Genomic DNA, 20,410 nt, shown 5'->3' with positions numbered 1-20,410 from the left:
TGTGTGTGTGTGTGTGTGTGTGTGTGTGTGTGTGTGTGTGTGTGTGTGTTTGTCAGTAGGTCAGGGTGGTGCCCTTGGCCTTGTAGGGCAGGGTTATCGGGGATTATATATTTGATCCCCGCCTGCCCTCCAGTCCAGCTGCTTCCTCTTCTCCTCCTCCTCCTGTCTGCTCCGCTGGCTGTATTCCTTCTGTTGTGTGAAGGTAAATGGATTTAAACACAATCTGCTTTAACACAATGATGGAGGTGCTTTTGAGGTTTATTTAACACAAGAATTCTAGATGCGACAAAATGTCTTCGTCAGATGCACCTTTTAGACCCTTTTCACTAACGAGGTTGAATTACTGATTTTGAATTTGAACAAATACCGGAATACTTCACTGTCTGTGTTTCTCAGCCCATTTCAGGTGACTGGCGTACTCTGAAGTCTCACCTGTCCTCTGAGCGGAGTGCATAGGTAATTCATCCTTTTCTTCATGCTTTCATAGCATTTCATATGGCAGAGGTCGACACTGGTATAATATCACTATATGTGCTTCTAGTCCAAAGGACAAAAAGTCCAAAAGACAAAAGACAAAAGGTCCAAAAGTAAAAATACAAAAGGTCCAAAAGTAAAAAAGACAAAAGGTCCAAAAGTAAAAAAGATAAAAACTCAAAAAGGCAAAAAGATTCGTGGATATTTCCCATATTTTTCTTTCTTTGCTCTTAATTATAATTATTAGATGTAACAAACAGAACAAACATTAAAAAAAAGTCCAAAAGATAAAAAGTCCAAAAGTAAAAGAGTCCAAAAGATAAAAAGTCCAAAAGTAAAAACGCCAAAAAGTCCATAAGTAAAAAAGACAAAAACTCAAAAACTCAAAAAGACAAAAAGTCCAAAAGTCCAAAATACAAAAAGTAGAAAAGACAAAAAGTCCAAAAGACAAAAAAAGCTTTTCCTTTAAACCAATGGCTTAACAAGTATAGTAGAAGATGCGAGTGAGGTATTCAGACCGCGCTGGACCTTTTCCCGTGTGCCTCAGTGCAGACATGGGGGACGCACAGATGGCTGCGTTCGGGCCGGCGGCCTCGTTCCTGAGGAAGTCGGACAAGGAGCGCATGGAGGCCTCCACGCGGGCCTTCGACATCAAGAGGGAATGCTTCATCCCGGATCCCGTGGAAGAGTTCGTGAAGGCGACCATCTCTAGCCGCGACGGAGACAAGGTCACCGTGGAGACGCAGCGCGGGAAGGTCAGTGGTTACTTTATTTATTTGGATTGATATTATTAATAATAATATTATTCAATTCAATTTCAATTCAGTTTATTTTGTAAAGTTCAATATCACAAATTACGAATGTGCCTCAGAGGGCTTTACCATCTCTACACATACGATGATATTATGAACTATTGTTATGATGTCATTAATAACACATTATAATAGCTTTATTACTATCACCCTAAAGCCTCACCGTAACATGTCAACATGTATGAGAATATGTGTCGGCACGTTATACTAAGTAAAGGGCAGGCTGTGGACAGAAATGGAGAATTATTAGTTTTAAATTATATTAAAAGTAATTAACTCTCAATGAAAAGGCAATTACTTGTGTCTCCAGTAGTGTGTGTGTGATGAAACAAGGTGTTAACAATGTGTGGCTTTGTGTTGACAATAAAAGGTAGAAAGTCAATGTTTGGCTCACTTGCTCTGAAAGATAACTTCCTTTGTGTGAAATGTTTGTTGTCCTTCATGTTCTTCAGACTGTGGTGGTCAAAGACACCGACATTATGCAACAGAATCCTCCAAAGTTTGACAAGATCGAGGACATGGCCATGTTGACCTTCCTCCACGAGCCCGCCGTGCTGTTCAACCTCAAAGAGCGTTACGCGGCGTGGATGATCTACGTGAGTAACCCTCAATCCAGGAAACACGCTTTTATGTCTGCTCACTATATATGGATTGAAAATGTCTCCGTATGTCAAATAAATGCTGTTGCATTGGCATTAGGTCTCTCTTTAAGTTGGTAAAAAACGTGGATGTGAGAATAGTATGTCCACAATCTGAAATCATCTAAATATTTTAATTGCTGATTATAATTGCTTATTTTAAAAGTGCAATACAAAATATTTAGAACATGTACGGCTTTGTTCTGTGTATCCTCTGTCTACTCTGTGTCTACTCGATACTCGCTGTCTTCTCTGTGTCTCCTCTGTTTCCTTGATTGTTTCATTCCCTTCACCTGCCCTCAGCCTCTCCTGTCTCCTTGATTGTTTCATTCCCTTCACCTGCCCTCAGCCTCTCCTGTCTCCTTGATTGTTTCATTCCCTTCACCTGCCCTCAGCCTCTCCTGTATCCTTGATTGTTTCATTCCATTCACCTGCCCTCAGCCTCTCCTGTCTCCTTGATTGTTTCATTCCATTCACCTGCCCTCAGCCTCTCCTGTCTCCTTGATTGTTTCATTCCCTTCACCTGCCCTCAGCCTCTCCTGTTTCCTTGATTGTTTCATTCCCTTCACCTGCCCTCAGCCTCTCCTGTCTCCTTGATTGTGTCATTCCCTGCACCTGCCCTCAGCCACTCGTCTCGTTACCGTCTCATGTCGTACACCTGTTTCCATGTCGTACACCTGTTTCCCCACCTATATATTGTGCCACTCTTTCCCTAGTCTGTTGATGGATTGTTGTCTTTTTTCTGTCTTTCTTGAGTATTTCTGATCCTGCCTGTTTCGACCCTGCCTGCCTGCCCTGAACCTTGATTCTGTGCCTGCCCCTTTTTGGACCTTGTTGTTTTTTTGTAAACGTTTGCCTCATTAAAGAGTGCCTTGTGTTGTTCACGTTCAGTTCTGCCTGTTTCTCTGCGCATGAGCTCCTACACCTCGCTACCCGTGACGTCAGGCGTGACAGAACATTCATATATAATCCAGCAACTATGTTCTGTGTACAGATATAGTTGAGTAATGTGTAGCTCAGCAGAGAAAGAAGACTTTTGTCTCTTTGAGGCACTCTTGAAAGAGAGTTGGGTTTCCAAGTCACTTGAGTCACAGTCCACCCCCCCCCCCCCCTTCAGGTTGCCGTTGTCTGCACTGTTAGCGTTGTTAGCACCATTAGCTCCTAGCCGCTGGCTCAGCCATGTTGCGAGGCAACAGAAATGCTCCCGATCCGATATATATATTGCAGCTTTAAACCAGTGGTCTCCTTCTCCACAGACCTACTCGGGGCTCTTCTGTGTGACCATCAACCCCTACAAGGGGCTGCCGGTCTACAACCAGGACGTGGTCGTCGCCTATCGAGGGAAGAAGAGGGCGGAAGCTCCTCCTCACATCTTCTCCATCTCTGACAATGGCTACCAGTACATGCTGGCAGGTAAAAAAAGACAAATACTGTTAACTTCTGTTACATGCAATGATGCTGAATCTTTATTCTGACAATGTTGTACTCTGTGCTTTATTTTTGTAGACCGCGAAAACCAGTCAATCTTGATCACGTATGTAACTTGAAACGCATGAATGACACTATCATTGGAAGTAAATACCATATTATACATTACGTAGGTTTTAATGTTAATGACTTAATGTTTACAGTGGAGAATCTGGTGCAGGAAAGACTGTCAACACAAAGCGAGTCATCCAGTATTTTGCAAGTATTGCAGCTGGAGGCATGAAGAAAGACCCCAATGCAAAGGACAAGGTAAATAATACGCTCTGTCACAGGTGGGAGTAGCCTTGGGGGTTCTGGTTGGTCTGAAAACTGACTAACACTAAAGATGACGCGACTACGCTGCTTCACTGGAATTGAATATATTTGCCGTAATTGCCCGGTGTAAAGTAACAATGACAAGTAAAGTAACAAGAATGTATTGGCCACACATCAAACAATGACTTAAACTATCTTCAGGATCAACAGCATATGTGCTACATAAGTTAAAGGTTAAGAAAGTTCTTCAAACCTCCATAAAGTGCCGCCGGAGGCCGCTGAAGTCTTTGTGTGTAGCATGAAACATGAATGACGCGGTAGGTGCCCGTTCGGAGGTTTGTTGTGAACTGAGCTATGGCAGCTTTCACCGATTCTCTGATTGGATAAACGCTTCTCTAGATATGTGAAGGACAGCCATACATACAAACACAGACAGACAGACAGGCAGACCTTTCTTCATAGATATATGATGCTATAGTAAAATCTTCTGGCCAAATTACACCACGTTCAACACTGTACTCTCTTGGGTCTTGAGCAATCCAACAGTCGAGTGTAAAGCTGATTGGGTGAACAGTTCCAGATATGGGAAGGATGAAGACGGACAGACGGAAAGAGATTCCTTTCTTCACGGTTTGATTGATAGACACCATGTTCCCCTTTTACAGGGTTCCCTGGAGGATCAAATCATTCAGGCCAACCCTGCTCTGGAGGCCTTTGGTAATGCCAAAACCATCAGGAATGACAACTCTTCCAGATTTGTGAGTCTCTAATAACCTTTTTTTGTGACAACATTGAGAACAATAACTGGAAAAAGCAAATATAAAAATGTTCTTTTCAAAATCTGTATTTTTTCAGGGTAAATTCATCCGGATTCATTTTGACGCCAGGGGAAAGTTAGCCTCGGCTGATATTGAAACATGTAAGGGCAACACTAAAGTCACTAATCCTGAGCATGTTATCTCATTCATGTTGTATGGCATACAGCAGTAATATAGTGGATTTTACACACATGATAATCTTTCTCTCTTGTATCTATCACAGATCTTCTGGAGAAGTCCCGTGTGACCTTCCAGCTCAAGGCTGAGAGAGATTACCACATCTTCTACCAGATTCTGTCCAACAAGAAGCCAGAACTCCTGGGTGAGTGGCTCAGCGGTGGTTGGCCACCACGAAAAGAAAAAGTGGAAAACAAAAGTGGAAGAAAAAGGATAAGCCATGGTTGTAATTTACTTTCTATCCCCCCCTCTCTCTCTTTTCCAGAGATGCTGTTGATCACAAATAATCCCTATGACTACGCCTTCATCTCTCAGGGGGAAACTCAAGTCACCTCCATTGATGATTCCGATGAACTGATAGCAACAGATGTTAGACTCTTTTTTATTTTATTTTTACAAATATAAAAAAAACTGTAATCATGATAACACAATGAGTTACATACATGAGTTGAAAAACGAAACAAACAGAGGGGGGCTGTGATAGTTTAGTGACCACAATGACAATAACATACAATCCACAAAGTCCAGGATGAGTAACAGAATAAAATGTTTGAATGCCAAAAGAAACAGGTTTATAATACTGAGAGAAAGGATTTTCCATCTCTAGAAATGTATCACGGTAGCAACTATTTCATCTTTTCTCACAACAATCCTGAAATAGGAGGTGTGGTCAAAATACGGTATGGTAGAAATGCGTTATAGTCGAAATACAGTGCGGTTGATTTACAGTATGTTGAAAAATACGATGTTAGCAATGTGCACTTGCATTCCAGCAAATATCTAACCAGGTTAAAGCTTTCATTGTTTTATATTTTTAAATTTTGGTCAAACCTATATTATTTGCACAAATGTTGAGAAGTAATGTGCTCCTCCACAGGATGCCTTTGACGTTTTGGGCTTTACTCAAGAGGAAAAGAACTCCATTTACAAGCTGACCGGTGCCATCATGCATCACGGCAACATGAAGTTCAAGACCAAGCAGCGGGAGGAGCAGGCGGAGGCCGACGGCACCGAAGGTGAGACGAGCTCCGTTTGTCCGGCTGGCTCAGAACAAACCAAGAGAGCCAGTTTGAAAAACATTCGCTTTCCCTTTTCAGCCGTCGACAAAGTCGCATATCTGATGGGCCTGAACTCCGCCGACATCATCAAAGGTCTCTGTCACCCGAGAGTCAAAGTAGGAAACGAGTGGGTCACCAAGGGACAAACTGTTGCTCAAGTAAGAGGCAAAACAAGTCAACTTCAATCGTTTTTATACACAAGGATCTAGATCCAATGCAGGGACATGTTTTCTATATGGATTTCTATGCCCTAGGTGAACTATTCCATTGGAGCTCTAGCCAAGTCTATCTATGAGAAGATGTTCATGTGGATGGTGATAAGAATCAACCAAAGACTGGAGACCAAGCAGCCTCGTCAGTACTTCATTGGTGTTCTGGATATTGCCGGATTTGAAATCTTTGATGTAAGTTAACTCATTAGAACACAATAAACCAGCCCACTCTTTCAACAGCGAACAAACATAAGCAATATGTTGCCTGAGTTAATGTCTGCTTGCTATCGATGTCATTGCAGTACAACACCTTTGAGCAGCTGTGCATCAACTTCACCAATGAGAAGCTGCAACAGTTTTTCAACCACCACATGTTTGTGCTGGAGCAGGAAGAGTACAAGAAAGAGGGCATTGAATGGACTTTCATAGATTTCGGTATGGACTTGCAGGCCTGTATTGACCTGATTGAAAAGGTGAGAGACCGGGCTATCGCATGTTCAGACAGACATGGAGATTGATTGTCTTCAAACCACTCGTGTGTTTTTCCCTTCAGCCCATGGGTATCATGTCCATCCTTGAAGAGGAGTGCATGTTCCCCAAAGCCTCTGATGCCACCTTCAAAGCAAAGCTCTATGACAACCATCTGGGGAAATCTGCCAACTTCCAGAAGCCCAGAGTTGCCAAAGGAAAACCAGAGGCCCATTTTGCCCTGATGCACTACGCTGGAACTGTTGACTATAACATTAACAACTGGCTGGTGAAGAACAAGGATCCCCTGAACGAGACCGTTGTAGGACTCTACCAGAAGTCTAATCTCAAAGTGTTATCTCTTCTCTTTGTAAATTATGCTGTGTCTGATTCAGGTACCGTGGTCCTTGGTTTTCTTTTTTGGACATTTCATTTGTCTTGCCACTCTTACTTACATTTTCAGCGTATCTTTCTGAACAGACGGCGCAGAAGGCAAAAAAGAGACAAGGAAGAAGAAGGGATCATCGTTTCAGACTGTGTCTGCTCTTCATAGGGTATTTCGAATTTCTTTGTGAATTTCTTTAACCCCTGGATACAATATATTTATATGATACTGAATACTTTAACAGCCAGTATTTGATAACATATGCTTCATCATATTTATATCATCAGGAGAACCTCAACAAGCTGATGACCAACTTGAGGTCTACTCACCCTCACTTTGTGCGCTGCATCATCCCCAATGAGACCAAGACTCCCGGGGCCATGGAGAACCCTCTGGTGATGCACCAGCTGCGCTGCAACGGTGTGCTGGAAGGCATCAGGATCTGCAGGAAGGGCTTCCCCAACAGGATCCTCTATGGGGATTTCAAACAGAGGTATTATTTAATTTAAGGCAGATACTGTATAATTCCAAACAGATGTTGAGAAATATCCTCATTCCTTCTTTCTTTCTTTCTTTCCTTCCCAGATATCGCATCCTGAATCCTGCTGCCATCCCCGATGGACAGTTCATGGACAGCAGGAAGGGAGCTGAGAAACTTCTTGGGTCTCTGGATATTGATCACACTCAGTACAAGTTTGGACACACAAAGGTATGTCCTGAAGTCGTTCTGATATTGTCCATGGGAGATATAGTGGGAGATATAGTAGTAGTAAAATACCCATTTGATGTTGTTAGGTGTTCTTCAAGGCTGGTTTGCTGGGTCTGCTTGAGGAGCTGAGAGACGAGCGTCTCTCCAAAATCATCTCTGGTATTCAAGCCAGATCTCGTGGTTTGTTGTCTCGTATTGAGTATCTGAAGATGGTGGAACGCAGGTATCTTGTGTGTCCTGCTGATGTCTAACAATTCACAGATGATGTTTTGTGATTTGTACACTTAACTAAAGCATTCTATTGTACTTTAATTCTATATTTTAGAGAAGCATTACTAGTGATCCAATGGAATGTCCGTTCATTCATGGGGGTCAAGAACTGGTCCTGGATGAAGCTCTTCTTCAAGATCAAACCTCTGTTGAGATCAGCTGAATCAGAAAAAGAGATGGCCAACATTAAGGAAGAATTCCTGAAGCTGAAAGAGGCTTACGCAAAATCTGAAGCTCGTAGAAAGGAACTAGAGGAGAAAATGGTCTCTCTTCTTCAAGAGAAGAACGACCTGCAGCTCCATGTCCAAGCGGTGAGAATCCCACACTACTACCACCTTCCTTTGTACCCTGTCAAGAAGGTGTGTGCTAGTGAGTTCAAATGTTTGGCAGGAGCAAGATAACCTCTGTGATGCTGAGGAAAGATGCGAGGGGCTGATCAAGAACAAGATTCAGATGGAGGCAAAAGCCAAAGAGCTGTCTGAGAGACTGGAGGATGAGGAGGAGATGAATGCTGAGCTGACTGCTAAGAAGAGGAAGCTGGAGGACGAGTGCTCTGAGCTGAAGAAGGACATCGATGACTTGGAGTTAACTCTGGCTAAAGTGGAGAAAGAGAAGCATGCCACCGAGAACAAGGTAGGACATCTAATTCAACCATTTGTTTCATATCAGCAACTTAATACGGCATTCAGTAACTCGTCTTTTGGTTGGTTCATAGGTGAAGAACCTGGTCGAAGAGATGGCTACTCAGGATGAAATCATTGCCAAGTTGACGAGGGAAAAGAAAGCTTTACAGGAAGCTCACCAGCAAACGCTGGATGATCTGCAGAGTGAAGAAGACAAAGTCAACAGTCTGACGAAGGCCAAGACCAAGCTGGAGCAGCAAGTGGATGATGTAAGAATCCATATAACATGCAACTACTTTGATGATCTTGTGAGTCTTAATGATTAAACAATTCACTCATGTTGTAATTGCATGTATTTTCATTCAGCTTGAAGGATCTCTTGAGCAAGAGAAGAAGGTTCGAATGGACCTTGAGCGAGCCAAGAGAAAGCTGGAGGGCGACTTAAAGTTGACCCAGGAGATTGCGATGGATTTAGAAAACGACAAGCAGCAACTGGAGGAGCGCCTGAAAAAGTACAAATTCATCATGACATTGTTCACTAACTTCATTTAATACTGTGCATATGGTTTCAATCAGCTAACACTGATTCAATATGATGCTGCAGGAAAGACTTTGAGGTCAGCCAGTTGAACAGCAAAATTGAAGACGACCAGGCCATAATCATTCAACTCCAGAAGAAGCTGAAAGAGCTGCAGGTATACATGTGCATTAATAAGTCTTAAAGTTAATGTTAACATTCCCCCAAAGTGTTGCTAAATCTGGACACATGTTTGGACAATAGGCTCGTGTAGAGGAGCTGGAGGAAGAGCTGGAGGCAGAGCGAGCTGCCCGAGCCAAGGTGGAGAAGCAGAGGGCAGACCTGTCCAGAGAGCTGGAGGAGATCAGCGAGAGGCTGGAGGAGGCCGGCGGAGCGACGTCCGTCCAGATCGAGATGAACAAGAAGAGGGAGGCCGAGTTCCAGAAACTCCGCAGGGACCTGGAAGAGGCCACTCTGCAGCACGAAGCCACCGCCGCCACGCTCCGGAAGAAACAAGCCGACAGTGTGGCCGACCTCGGGGAGCAGATCGACAACCTGCAGAGGGTCAAGCAGAAACTGGAGAAGGAGAAGAGTGAGCTTAAAATGGAGCTGGATGACGTGGTCTCCAATATGGAACAAATAGTAAAGTCTAAGGTATGCGCTCATGAGGATACTCTGAAGATAAATGTCCACACTGGTGGGAATAACTGACGACCTAGTAGCAAACGTAATGCTTGTGACTGTTTAAAATAGGTGATGCAGCAACTGGGAACATTCAATTCAATTCAGATTATTTTGTATAGCCCAATATCACACATTATGAATTTGCCTCAGAGGGCTTTACAATTTGTCCACATATGACATCCCTGACCTTTGACCTCACATCGGATCAGGAAAAACTCATAAGAAATAGAAAAAAAACTTTCAGGGGGGAAAAAAAGGGAAGAACCCTTCAGGAGAGCAACAGAGGAGGATCCCTCTGCAGGATGAAAAGAAGAATAGATGTCATGTGACGAGAATGCCAGGGCCAATGGAGCCTATGAGACGTGAGGTCACTAGGACTCCGGGGAGGAAGCAGAGTTAGTAATTTGCGATGGAGATATGTAAATTCATCCATAAGTAGAGAAAGAAGAGGAGAGAGGTGTTCAGTGTATCCTAAAACGTAGAGCAGCATATCTAGGGGCTGGACCAGGTGAACCTGATTCAGCCCTAACTATAAGACTATCTTAAGTCTACTTTTAAATGAGGTGACTGTGTCTGCCTCCCGCAATATCAACTTAAATGTATTGTTCTTATCAGGCTAGGCCAGCAGCAAAAATTGTGCGAGAAATGTTGAAATGCCCAAATGACCTCTGGTTGGACCAGACACATTTAATGTAACATTCAACATTGAGTAGTGTATAGTTAATGTTGACCAGTAATATACCTGTGAACTATGATTACATTATTTTGTAGACTAACTTGGAGAAGGCCAGCAGAACTTTGGAGGATCAAATGAATGAATACAGGAACCGGTCTGATGAGAGTCAGAGATCCCTGAATGACTTCACCACCAATAAAGCCAAGCTTCAATCTGAGAATGGTCAGTGTTACTGTTTTCACTTGTACATAATAAATGATACACTTGTTTATTGTGGAACGCAACACAACCTAACACCTAAATTTGGCTTTTCTAGATGAGCTTTCAAGGCAGCTGGAGGAGAAAGAATCTCTTGTTTCTCAGCTTACCAGAGGAAAGTGTTCCTACAATCAACAACTTGAAGATTTAAAAAGACAACTAGAGGAGGAAATAAAGGTATGAAATGACTGAAATATATGCATCTATCTTTTACATAAATGTCCAAGAGAAATACTCATATTATCGATATTAATCCAGGCCAAGAATGCTTTAGCCCACGCGGTGCAGTCCTCTCGCCACGACTGCGACCTGCTGAGGGAGCAGTACGAGGAGGAGCAGGAGGCCAAGGCCGAGCTGCAGCGCGGCATGTCCAAGGCCAACTCGGAGGTGGCTCAGTGGAGGACCAAGTACGAAACTGATGCCATCCAGAGAACCGAGGAACTGGAGGAGGCCAAGTGAGTCCACGTGAAAAACGGTTCATGATTTGAAATGTGATTCCCACAGAGACGTTTTTACTTCGTCTAACAGATCAGCTTTTTGTTTGTGTTGTGTTCCTACTAAAATGTAAGACGAACAAAAAGTTTGTCTGTTGGACGACCGAGCAGCCGGTCCCGTTGGTGGATTTCATTCACATGTAATCGTGAGAGCACAACGGCAGAATGTCTGAACGGTTTGAATGGTGGATTTCTAAAGGAAGAAGCTGGCCCAGCGGCTGCAGGACGCCGAGGAGGCCGTCGAAGCGGTGAACGCTAAGTGTTCGTCTCTGGAGAAGACCAAACACAGGCTGCAGAATGAGATCGAAGATCTCATGGTGGACGTGGAGAGGTCTAATGCTGCTGCTGCTGCTCTGGACAAGAAGCAAAGGAACTTTGACAAGGTTTCTAATCATCACGTGCCTGGTTTTTTAAAGTGTTGCTCCAGTGCAAATAGAGTCTCCTGAAATAGGACATTTGCCAACCTGTAGAATGCCTGATGTGGTGAATACATCTTGAAATTGTAAAACGTCTATTTCCATGTCTAGGTCCTGTCTGAGTGGAAACAGAAGTATGAAGAGTGTCAGTGTGAACTGGAGAGCTCTCAGAAGGAAGCCCGGTCTCTGAGCACCGAGCTCTTCAAGCTCAAGAACTCCTATGAAGAAACTCTTGAACATCTGGAGACCATGAAGAGGGAGAACAAGAATCTGCAGGGTAATATATAACATCTATCACTTCTCAACAGGTAATCCAAGTTAACCGCAGGTGCCAAATTTAATGCAACTACTTTCACACACAGAGGAGATTTCTGACCTCACCGAGCAACTCGGCGAGGGAGGGAAAACCGTCCACGAGTTGGAGAAACTGCGTAAGCAGCTGGAGCAGGAAAAGAGCGAGATTCAGTCCGCCCTCGAGGAGGCCGAGGTGAGACCGACGTATCTAAACGAGAAGCGGACAGTTGGAGAATAGTTGGAAGTATTTAAGTTTAACAAACCCCTGATGCCTGTCTCAGGGTTCTCTGGAGCACGAGGAGGGCAAGATCCTCAGAGCCCAGTTGGAGTTCAACCAGATCAAAGCCGACATGGAACGGAAGCTCGCCGAGAGAGACGAGGAGATGGAGCAGACCAAGAGGAACCTGCAGAGGACGATCGACACCCTGCAGAGCTCTCTCGAAGCCGAGACTCGCAGCAGGAACGAGGCTCTCCGTCTGAAGAAGAAGATGGAGGGAGACCTCAATGAGATGGAGATCCAGCTGAGTCAATCCAACAGACAGGCAGCGGAGGCCCAGAAGCAGCTCAAGGCTGTCCACGCACATCTGAAGGTAAGCATAAGGGACACACATTTTAGTTTCACAAGCGTCATAACCATGCCGTCTTTGTAACCGGAGGCTCTGAACTTCTTCCAGGATGCTCAGCTCCAGCTGGACGACTCTCTTCGATGCATCGATGATCTCAAAGAGAACAACGCCATGGTGGAGAGGCGCAACAACCTGCTTGTGGCTGAGCTGGAGGAGCTCAGGTCTGCTCTGGAGCAAACGGAGAGAGGTCGCAAACTTGCTGAGCAAGAGCTGCTGGACGTTAGTGAAAGGGTGCAGCTACTGCACTCTCAGGTAAGGCGGATGCTAGACTTTGAATTTGTTTCGTTTTCTCCAAATTTTTCCCTGTCATACATTCCATAACCAAATGTCCTTTCTTGTATAATGAAAGAACACCAGCCTGATAAATCACAAGAAGAAGCTGGAGGCAGATACATGCCAGCTTCAAAGCGAAGTGGAGGAGGCGGTGCAGGAGTGCAGAAATGCCGAAGAGAGGGCCAAGAAGGCCATCACCGACGCCGCCATGATGGCAGAGGAGCTGAAGAAGGAGCAGGACACCAGCGCTCACCTGGAGCGCATGAAGAAGAACATGGAGCAAACCATCAAAGACCTGCAGCACCGTCTGGACGAAGCCGAACAGATCGCCTTGAAGGGAGGCAAGAAGCAGGTGCAGAAGCTCGAGGCCAGGGTGAGTCACATTTACAAATATTACACAAGTACAATTGTTGACCAATACAGGTGTAACCTCCAGCTCTGACAAGTGAAGCCAATGCGTAAGGGCCTGAAACCTGGATTCTCTCTACTGACCACCAGGGGGCAACTCTTCTGGTTGTATAGAAGTCTATGTGTTGAAGCTGCATTTCTCTAGTGTCCACCAGGAGGCAACTCATATGGTTGTATAGAAGTTTACGTGTTAAAGTGGCATTATCTCGGCTGACCATCAGGGTGTGACTCGTCTGGTTGTATAGAAGTCTATTCTTCATGTGTTAAAGCTGCATTCTCTCTACTGACCACCAGGGGGGCGACTCCTCTGGTCGTATAGAAGTCTATGCTTCATGTGTTAAAGCTGCATTCTCTCTACTGACCACCAGGGGGGCGACTCCTCTGGTCGTATAGAAGTCTATTATTCATGTGTTAAAGCTGCATTCTCTCTACTGACCACCAGGGGGGCGACTCCTCTGGTCGTATAGAAGTCTATGCTTCATGTGTTAAAGCTACATATTTTCCCTGACCAGGTGAGGGAGCTGGAAAATGAGGTGGAAGGGGAGCAGAAGAAAAGCAGCGAAGCTGTGAAGGGCATCCGTAAATACGAGCGCCGCATCAAGGAGCTGACCTACCAGGTCTGTTGCAGGAAGCTAGCGTCATTAATCTGCACTCGCGGTCGAAGCGCTTAACTTTTACAACGCTGTGTGTTTCTCACAAAGACCGAGGAGGACCGCAAGAATGTCGCCCGACTCCAAGATCTGGTGGATAAGCTGCAGCTGAAAGTGAAAGCCTACAAGAGATCCGCGGAAGAGGCCGTAAGTGCGGAGATGAGAGTCTTGATCCGGCTTCAATGGCCCCAATGTCGGTGTGTCACGACATCTTTGTTTTTTGCGTTCATCCCCCCAAAACAGGAGGAGCAGGCTAACGTCCACCTGGGCAAGTTCCGCAAGCAGCAGCACGAGCTGGACGAGGCCGACGAGCGAGCGGACATCGCCGAGTCCCAGGTCAACAAGCTGCGGGTCAAGAGCCGGGACGCGGGCTCCAAGGTGAGCAGCTGCTCGCTGCCCCCTGCTGGCTGCGTTCGGCATCTTTGCGAGCATGAGCACAAAGACATGAACACGGTGCTTTGTGGCATTCCACCTTAACGTTGTTTCTCTTTTCTCCGTACAGAAAGGGTTCGATGACGAGTGAAGCTTCGGGAGTCTGCAGAAATCCCTTTTGACGGCCGCGTGACGCCGATCTACGACCAAGAGCTCGGCCCACATGGAGAGGGAAGACAATTCTGAGATTTTGTGAATTAAATTGTAGTGCTTTTGAGAAGAAAAAAAAAGAAAAAGAAATGAAATCGTAAATTAAGTAGAATTTCGTCGTAATAATCCGAGAACAAAAAGTTGCAATCTTACAAGATTGAAGACGTCATTTTAAGTCACGATGCTTGAGGTGTGGCGAACAGATTAGAGACAGTGCGTCACCTATCTTATTATGAGAGTCAAAGGAAAGCAGATACATGATGGATGAGTCAATAACCAGATGTGTTTAGAGGCAGCAGCTGGAGGCTCAGCTGAGGACAGGGTGGGAATGAGGTCCCACAGGGATGGAGCCTCACGGGACCCGAGGTTTAGGTAACTGTCACTGGAAGAGGAACACTGACACTATCTGTTTAAATATCACCTTTGTGTGGCTAATTGTGCACGGAAAAACATTAACTTCCTCAACACCGATGAAGTGCTCACACAGCCGCGTTCCTCTGCTTTCCAGAGGGACCATCCAAAAGGGCCATCCAAATGTATGGGAGAGCAGAGGAGACGGGACAATACGGTCCACATAACTCTATAGGCTACAGTAGTAACTTTAAGATATGTCAAGGCAACCTTTTCTGTTTTGACTTTATTTCTGAAATATTATAATATATATATATATATTCTTTTCTTAAAAATTACAACTTCATTCTCAAAATCTCAGATTGGTTTTAGGACGTAGATCCGCTCAACTATTCACAACCTGCAGTGCTTAATAAAATCTCACCAAGTCGTTCTACAACATCGTTTTCTTCCATTCAATACAAACTTTGGAACTTTATGGTTTAATGAAACTTACAGCTGCAGTTGGTAATTTCCATAAAACCAACTTTTCGTCATATTTGCTCAAACTGTCACTTTATCCTGACAGTAGCACATGTGACAGGTAATCTGTGATGACAATCTGTATCCTTTTAGTGCCCCTAATGTTATTTACAAGATTACACCACGCCCCAAAGGAAAACAGCCAATCAGAGCCGAGGAGTCTCTAACTCAGCTGTTATACACTGCTCGTAAACAGCAGGCAGGGCTGATTTATTACAAATCAAGATTATGATACTGTATTGCCTTAAATGATTTCAGAAACACATTTTCGTGGGCTATTTACAACTCAAATTAAAAAGTGTGTGAAGTTTGTGACCCCATGTTGAAAACAGTCTAGCCAAAGCTAAGCCCCGCCCACCAGCCGCAGCAACCTTTTACATTTTACAGCTAAAGAGTTCTGTAAACATTCAAGGCAAGAAATAAGCAGCAACAGTCACATGATCTTAATAATAATAATAATAATCGCAATAAACTTGTTATTACATATTTTGTGATTGCTATGAAAGAGAGAGATATAGCAAATCCCCTTAATCTTTAAATAGAGTTAAAGAAGAGCCCGGGCCTCGAGGTCAACCCAATGCCCACACTCCATCATACCATTCATAATCACTGGCAGCTGCTCTGTTAATACCTCAGCCCGCCTGCTCCTCCAAATGGCTAGGGAGGATTTCAAAGAACCAATAATCAAATATCTAATTCATATACTGAGACAACCAACACAATATAAATACTTTTTAACCCTGAAGTTAGAGCGCCTTCCTTACACGTTTGCCTCGGTTGGTTTAAATAACGACTCCGTGATGGTTTGTGGAGGAGGAGGGAGGCCCCAGAGGAGGAGGGAGGCCCCAGACCAGTGTTGCCAGGTCCGCGGTTTTCCCACGGAATTGGGCTACTTTTGAAGTGTTGCCGCGGGTTGAATTTTTTGTCCGCTGGTTCGGGTAGACCTATTTTGCATGCAAATTACATGAATATCTTTAAATAAAAATCCATATTTTAAATGAAATAATTTATCTATACCCAAATCCTACCAAACTGACTCCCGACAACGCTCGCCGCGGGTCACTTTCCTATTTCAGGGGAGCATCATGAAGGAGTTATGCTTAGGACACCAACATGGTTAGCAGCAGTACTGGACATGAACTTTAAAAGCAGTGTATATGGTTTGGCACGGGCATATTTTGAGTTCTGATATTGGGCTGGTTTTATTGGCCATTGGGCTGGTTTTGGGCTGGTTTTGATTGGCCATGGGCTGGTTTTGTACCCTGCCCCAGACTCTCATTGTGTGAACGCCATCTCTTATTACGTGTCATGTCTTAACTCCCTGAGCGACCACGCAGGTATCTGTCTGCTAATGAAAGCACATTCGCAGTATGTGTTAAAGATTATCGGCACAATTAACAGGACATCTGAGCCTCGGAGGACCGGCCCAAGATGGAACAGTTCACCACCTCTATAAGTAGACCGTCTTTAACGTGGTGCGGGATGCTCGTGGTCTTAACACTGCCATATAATCAATCAATCAAACTTTTATTCAAAACTCAACATCCAGATAGTACAAACCATTAAAATAGAATAAAATACGTAGGAAATCACAAGTAAAATACTTAGTTTTTACGAAAACACTTTTTGCTCTTTTGACTGCCTGAATACAAAGGTGATTTATGTATTGCCAATTAAAGAAATATTGTACACACAATGGTCATATCTACACAGGAAGCTGGTGTTTCTATGGTAGCCCAGAATGGACAAACCAAACACTGATGATAGAAACGTTTCTATGTTACCTGAAGGCACCATAGCTACAAGTCATGATAGCGAGGATGGCCTGGAAAAGGAAGCGCTGCCCCTTTAATTGTAGAAATGAACAAAAACCATGAAAACCTCATTCAAACATCGAGTTCTACTCAACGTCCAACCTGTATCAGCTCCGTGACTACATCAGTAACAATAAATTCAAAAGTAAAAAGCAGAGGGAAGAACAAAACATTAAAACAATTACAAAGTCACCGGTTACATTTGAAGAAAGCTTTCTGGCAAAATTGAGTTTCAAATTTAAAAAAGTTGCTCTGAAGTTGCTAGTTGCTTGTAGGTGTTTATTGTCATCCGGGACCAAAAGGCCCAGGACCGGTAGCTTGATGCCCCGTCTACTTCTGGATCTAATTGACTATATGTGGCGACAATATTCTGTTGTTGTGACATAAACCAATCCTCTGAATCATGTTTCCTTTAACCAACACATAAAATGCGGGCACTTTTTGAAACTTTTGAAATAACATTTCATCTTTGTTCAAAATAATAAATACACTTATTCAGGCTTACAGTATATGAGCAACTGTCATCAAATGTCAGTAACAACAATATTAGGCGGTAGTCTACAGATTCAAAGTGTTTTCTCAAATTTTTGGAACAAACAGAAAACAAAAATCTGAGAATCATATTCAATTGTATTATTTCTTTGTTGTTTATTTATTGTTATTACATGTTTTAAACAACTATTAACAATTATAACTAATTTTTTGATTAAGTCATCTTCGCAGTCACAGATCAAGAAGCTCTCCATTCGGTTCTTTACGCACACGCAACATCACAGGCTTCACGTACCCACCGGGGTACACGTACCCGCGAGAGGGCCTTCACGTACCCACAGGGGTATACGTACCCGCTAGAGGGCCTTCACGTACCCACAGGGGTACACGTACCCGCTAGAGGGCCTTCACGTACCCACAATGGTATACGTACCCGCTGGAGGGCCTTCTCGTACCCACAGGGGTACACGTACCCGCTAGAGGGACTTCACGTACCCACAGGGGTACACGTACCCGCTAGAGGGCCTTCACGTACCAACCGGGGTACACGTACCCGCTAGAGGGCCTTCACGTACCCACAGGGGTACACGTGCCATGGGGCCAGCCCCGCATTGCCAACCGGGGTACATACGCATAAGAGGCCTTCGCGTACCAGGGTATCATACCGCTAGAGGCCTTCACGTGCCGGGGTACACGTACCCGCTAGAGGGCCTTCACGTACCCACAGGGGTACACGTACCCGCTAGAGGGCCTTCACGTACCAACCGGGGTATACATACCCGCTAGAGGGCCTTCACATTGCCCACAGGGGTGGGTACCAGCTAGAGGGCCTGCGTGCCACTGGGTTACCGCATACCCGCTAGAGGCCTTCACGTGCCCACGAGGTACACATACCTGTAGGGGCCTTCACGTTACCCCGCGAGAGGCCTTCACGTACCACTGAGAATTATCGTGCCGCTAGAGACCTGCGTACCCACAGGGGTACACGTACCCGCTAGAGGGCCTTCACGTACCCACCGGGGTACACGTACCCGCCAGAGGGCCTTCACGTACCCACAATGGTATACGTACCCGCTGGAGGGCCTTCGTGCCCAGAGGGGCATTACACGTACCCTCAGGGACTTCACATACCGGGAGAGGCCTTCACGTGCCCACAGGGGTATCGTGCCCGCTAGAGGGCCTTCCGCGTGCCCACAGGGGTGCACGTACCCGCTGGGGCCTTCACGTGCCCTGGGGGTACCCGCTAGAGGGCCTTCACGTACCAACCGGGGTATACATACCCGCTAGAGGGCCTTCACGTACCCACAGGGGTATACGTACCCGCTAGAGGGCCTTCACGTACCCACAGGGGTATAGGTACCCGCTAGAGGGCCTTCACGTACCAACCGGGGTATACATACCCGCTAGAGGGGCTTCACGTACCCACTGGGGTACACGTACCTGCTAGAAGGCCTTCACAGGGTATGCCGCTGGAGGCCTTCACGTACCCACAGGGGTACTGCATTACCCGCTGGGGCCTTCACGTGCCCACAGGGTATCACGTGCCCGCTGGAGGGCCTTCGCGTGCCCAGGGGTGGGGTACGTGCCGCTAGAGGGCCTTCACGTACCCACTGGTGTATCGTACCGCTGGGGGCTTCACGTAGCCCACAGGGTATCACGTGCCATTCTAGAGGGCCTTCACGTACCCACTGGGGTACACGTACCCGCTAGAGGGCCTTCACGTACACACAGGGTGTCGTGCCGCTGGGGCCTTCACGTGCCACAGGGTATGCGTGCCGCTAGAGGGCCTTCACGTACCCACAGGGGTATAGGTACCCGCTAGAGGGCCTTCACGTACCAACCGGGGTATACATACCCGCTAGAGGGCCTTCACGTACCCACAGGGGTATACGTACCCGCTAGAGGGCCTTCACGTACCCACTGGGGTACACGTACCCGCTAGAAGGCCTTCACGTACCCACCGGGGTACATACCTGCTAGAGGGCCTTCACGTACCCGCGAGAGGGCCTTCACGTACCCACAGGGGCCACGTGCCACGCTGGGGGCCTTCACGTACCCACAGGGGTACACGTACCCGCTAGAGGGCCTTCACGTACCCACCGGGGTACACGTACCCGCTAGAGGGCCTTCACGTACCCACAGGGGTATACGTACCCGCTAGAGGGCCTTCCGCATGCCACAGGGGTACGTAGAGGACTATCACGTGCCAGCGAGAGGGCCTTCGCATTATACAGGGGTATACGTGCCGCTAGAGACCTGCGCATTACACCAGAAATTGCGTGCCAGCTAGAGGGCCTTCACGTGCCACACGGGGTATCGTACCCGCTAGAGGGCCTTCCGCATTGCCAACCGGGGTATACATGCCGCTGGAGGGCCTTCACGTACCCACGGGGTATGGGTGCCACTAGAGGACTTCACGTGCCCACTGGGGTACTACGTACCCGCTAGAGGCTGCGTACACACGGAGGGTACACATACCTGCTAGAGGGCCTTCCGCATTGCCGCGAGAGGCCTTCCACGTACCCACTGGGGTATACGTACCCGCTAGAGGAGTTTCACGTACCCACAGGGGTATACGTACCTGCTAGAGGGCCTTCACGCATTGCCACAGGGGTGCGTACCCGCCAGAGGGCCTTCACGTGCCACAATGGTGCTCATACCCGCTGGAGGCCTTCTCGCACAGGGGTGCCGTACCACGTAGGGCCTTCACGTACCCACCGGGTACGTACCATGTGAGGGGCCTTCACGTACCCACAATGGTATCGTGCCGGCTGGAGGGGCCTTTCTAATGCCCACGGGTACTGCGTAACCGCTAGAGGACTTCGCGTACCCGAGGACATCACGTACCCACTCGTGCCGGCTTAGAGGGCCTTCACGTACCCACGGTGGTACTGCGTGCCGCTGGGGCCTTCACGTGCCACAGGGTACGTGCCGCTAGGGGCCTTCACGTACCAACCGGGTATACT

At 46.2% G+C, this 20,410-nt stretch overlaps 1 protein-coding gene across 2 annotated transcripts; it reads left to right on the top strand.

The window, feature by feature from the left end:
- Positions 1-175: 175 nt before the first annotated feature.
- On the top strand, positions 176-15,055 carry LOC130197692 (myosin-7-like). Of its 2 annotated transcripts, none has more exons than XM_056420514.1 (39): positions 176-202; positions 397-456; positions 1,022-1,229; positions 1,739-1,882; positions 3,181-3,337; positions 3,431-3,458; positions 3,556-3,661; positions 4,333-4,425; positions 4,523-4,586; positions 4,709-4,807; positions 4,928-5,031; positions 5,540-5,678; positions 5,760-5,878; positions 5,975-6,124; positions 6,235-6,405; positions 6,486-6,795; positions 6,881-6,954; positions 7,073-7,278; positions 7,371-7,494; positions 7,581-7,717; positions 7,820-8,075; positions 8,155-8,397; positions 8,480-8,656; positions 8,754-8,899; positions 8,992-9,082; positions 9,169-9,558; positions 10,360-10,486; positions 10,581-10,699; positions 10,781-10,977; positions 11,216-11,399; positions 11,544-11,709; positions 11,795-11,919; positions 12,008-12,316; positions 12,401-12,604; positions 12,702-12,998; positions 13,546-13,650; positions 13,735-13,830; positions 13,927-14,061; positions 14,186-15,055. In XM_056420514.1, exons 3-39 carry the CDS (start codon positions 1,029-1,031, stop codon positions 14,204-14,206), a joined length of 5,814 nt encoding a protein of 1,937 aa, XP_056276489.1. In that variant the 5' UTR covers positions 176-202; positions 397-456; positions 1,022-1,028; the 3' UTR covers positions 14,207-15,055. The 2 variants fall into 2 exon arrangements, with proteins under 2 accessions (XP_056276489.1, XP_056276490.1); XM_056420515.1 differs by having other exon boundaries at positions 183-202; positions 1,027-1,229.
- The last annotated feature ends 5,355 nt before the right edge of the window (positions 15,056-20,410 follow it).

Source organism: Pseudoliparis swirei, chromosome 8 (genome assembly GCF_029220125.1).
Source record: "Pseudoliparis swirei isolate HS2019 ecotype Mariana Trench chromosome 8, NWPU_hadal_v1, whole genome shotgun sequence".
In the NCBI taxonomy this organism is placed as follows: domain Eukaryota; kingdom Metazoa; phylum Chordata; class Actinopteri; order Perciformes; family Liparidae; genus Pseudoliparis; species Pseudoliparis swirei.
The sequence above is the reverse complement of the archived record's forward strand: the minus strand, read 5'-3'. Positions and strand labels throughout refer to the sequence as shown.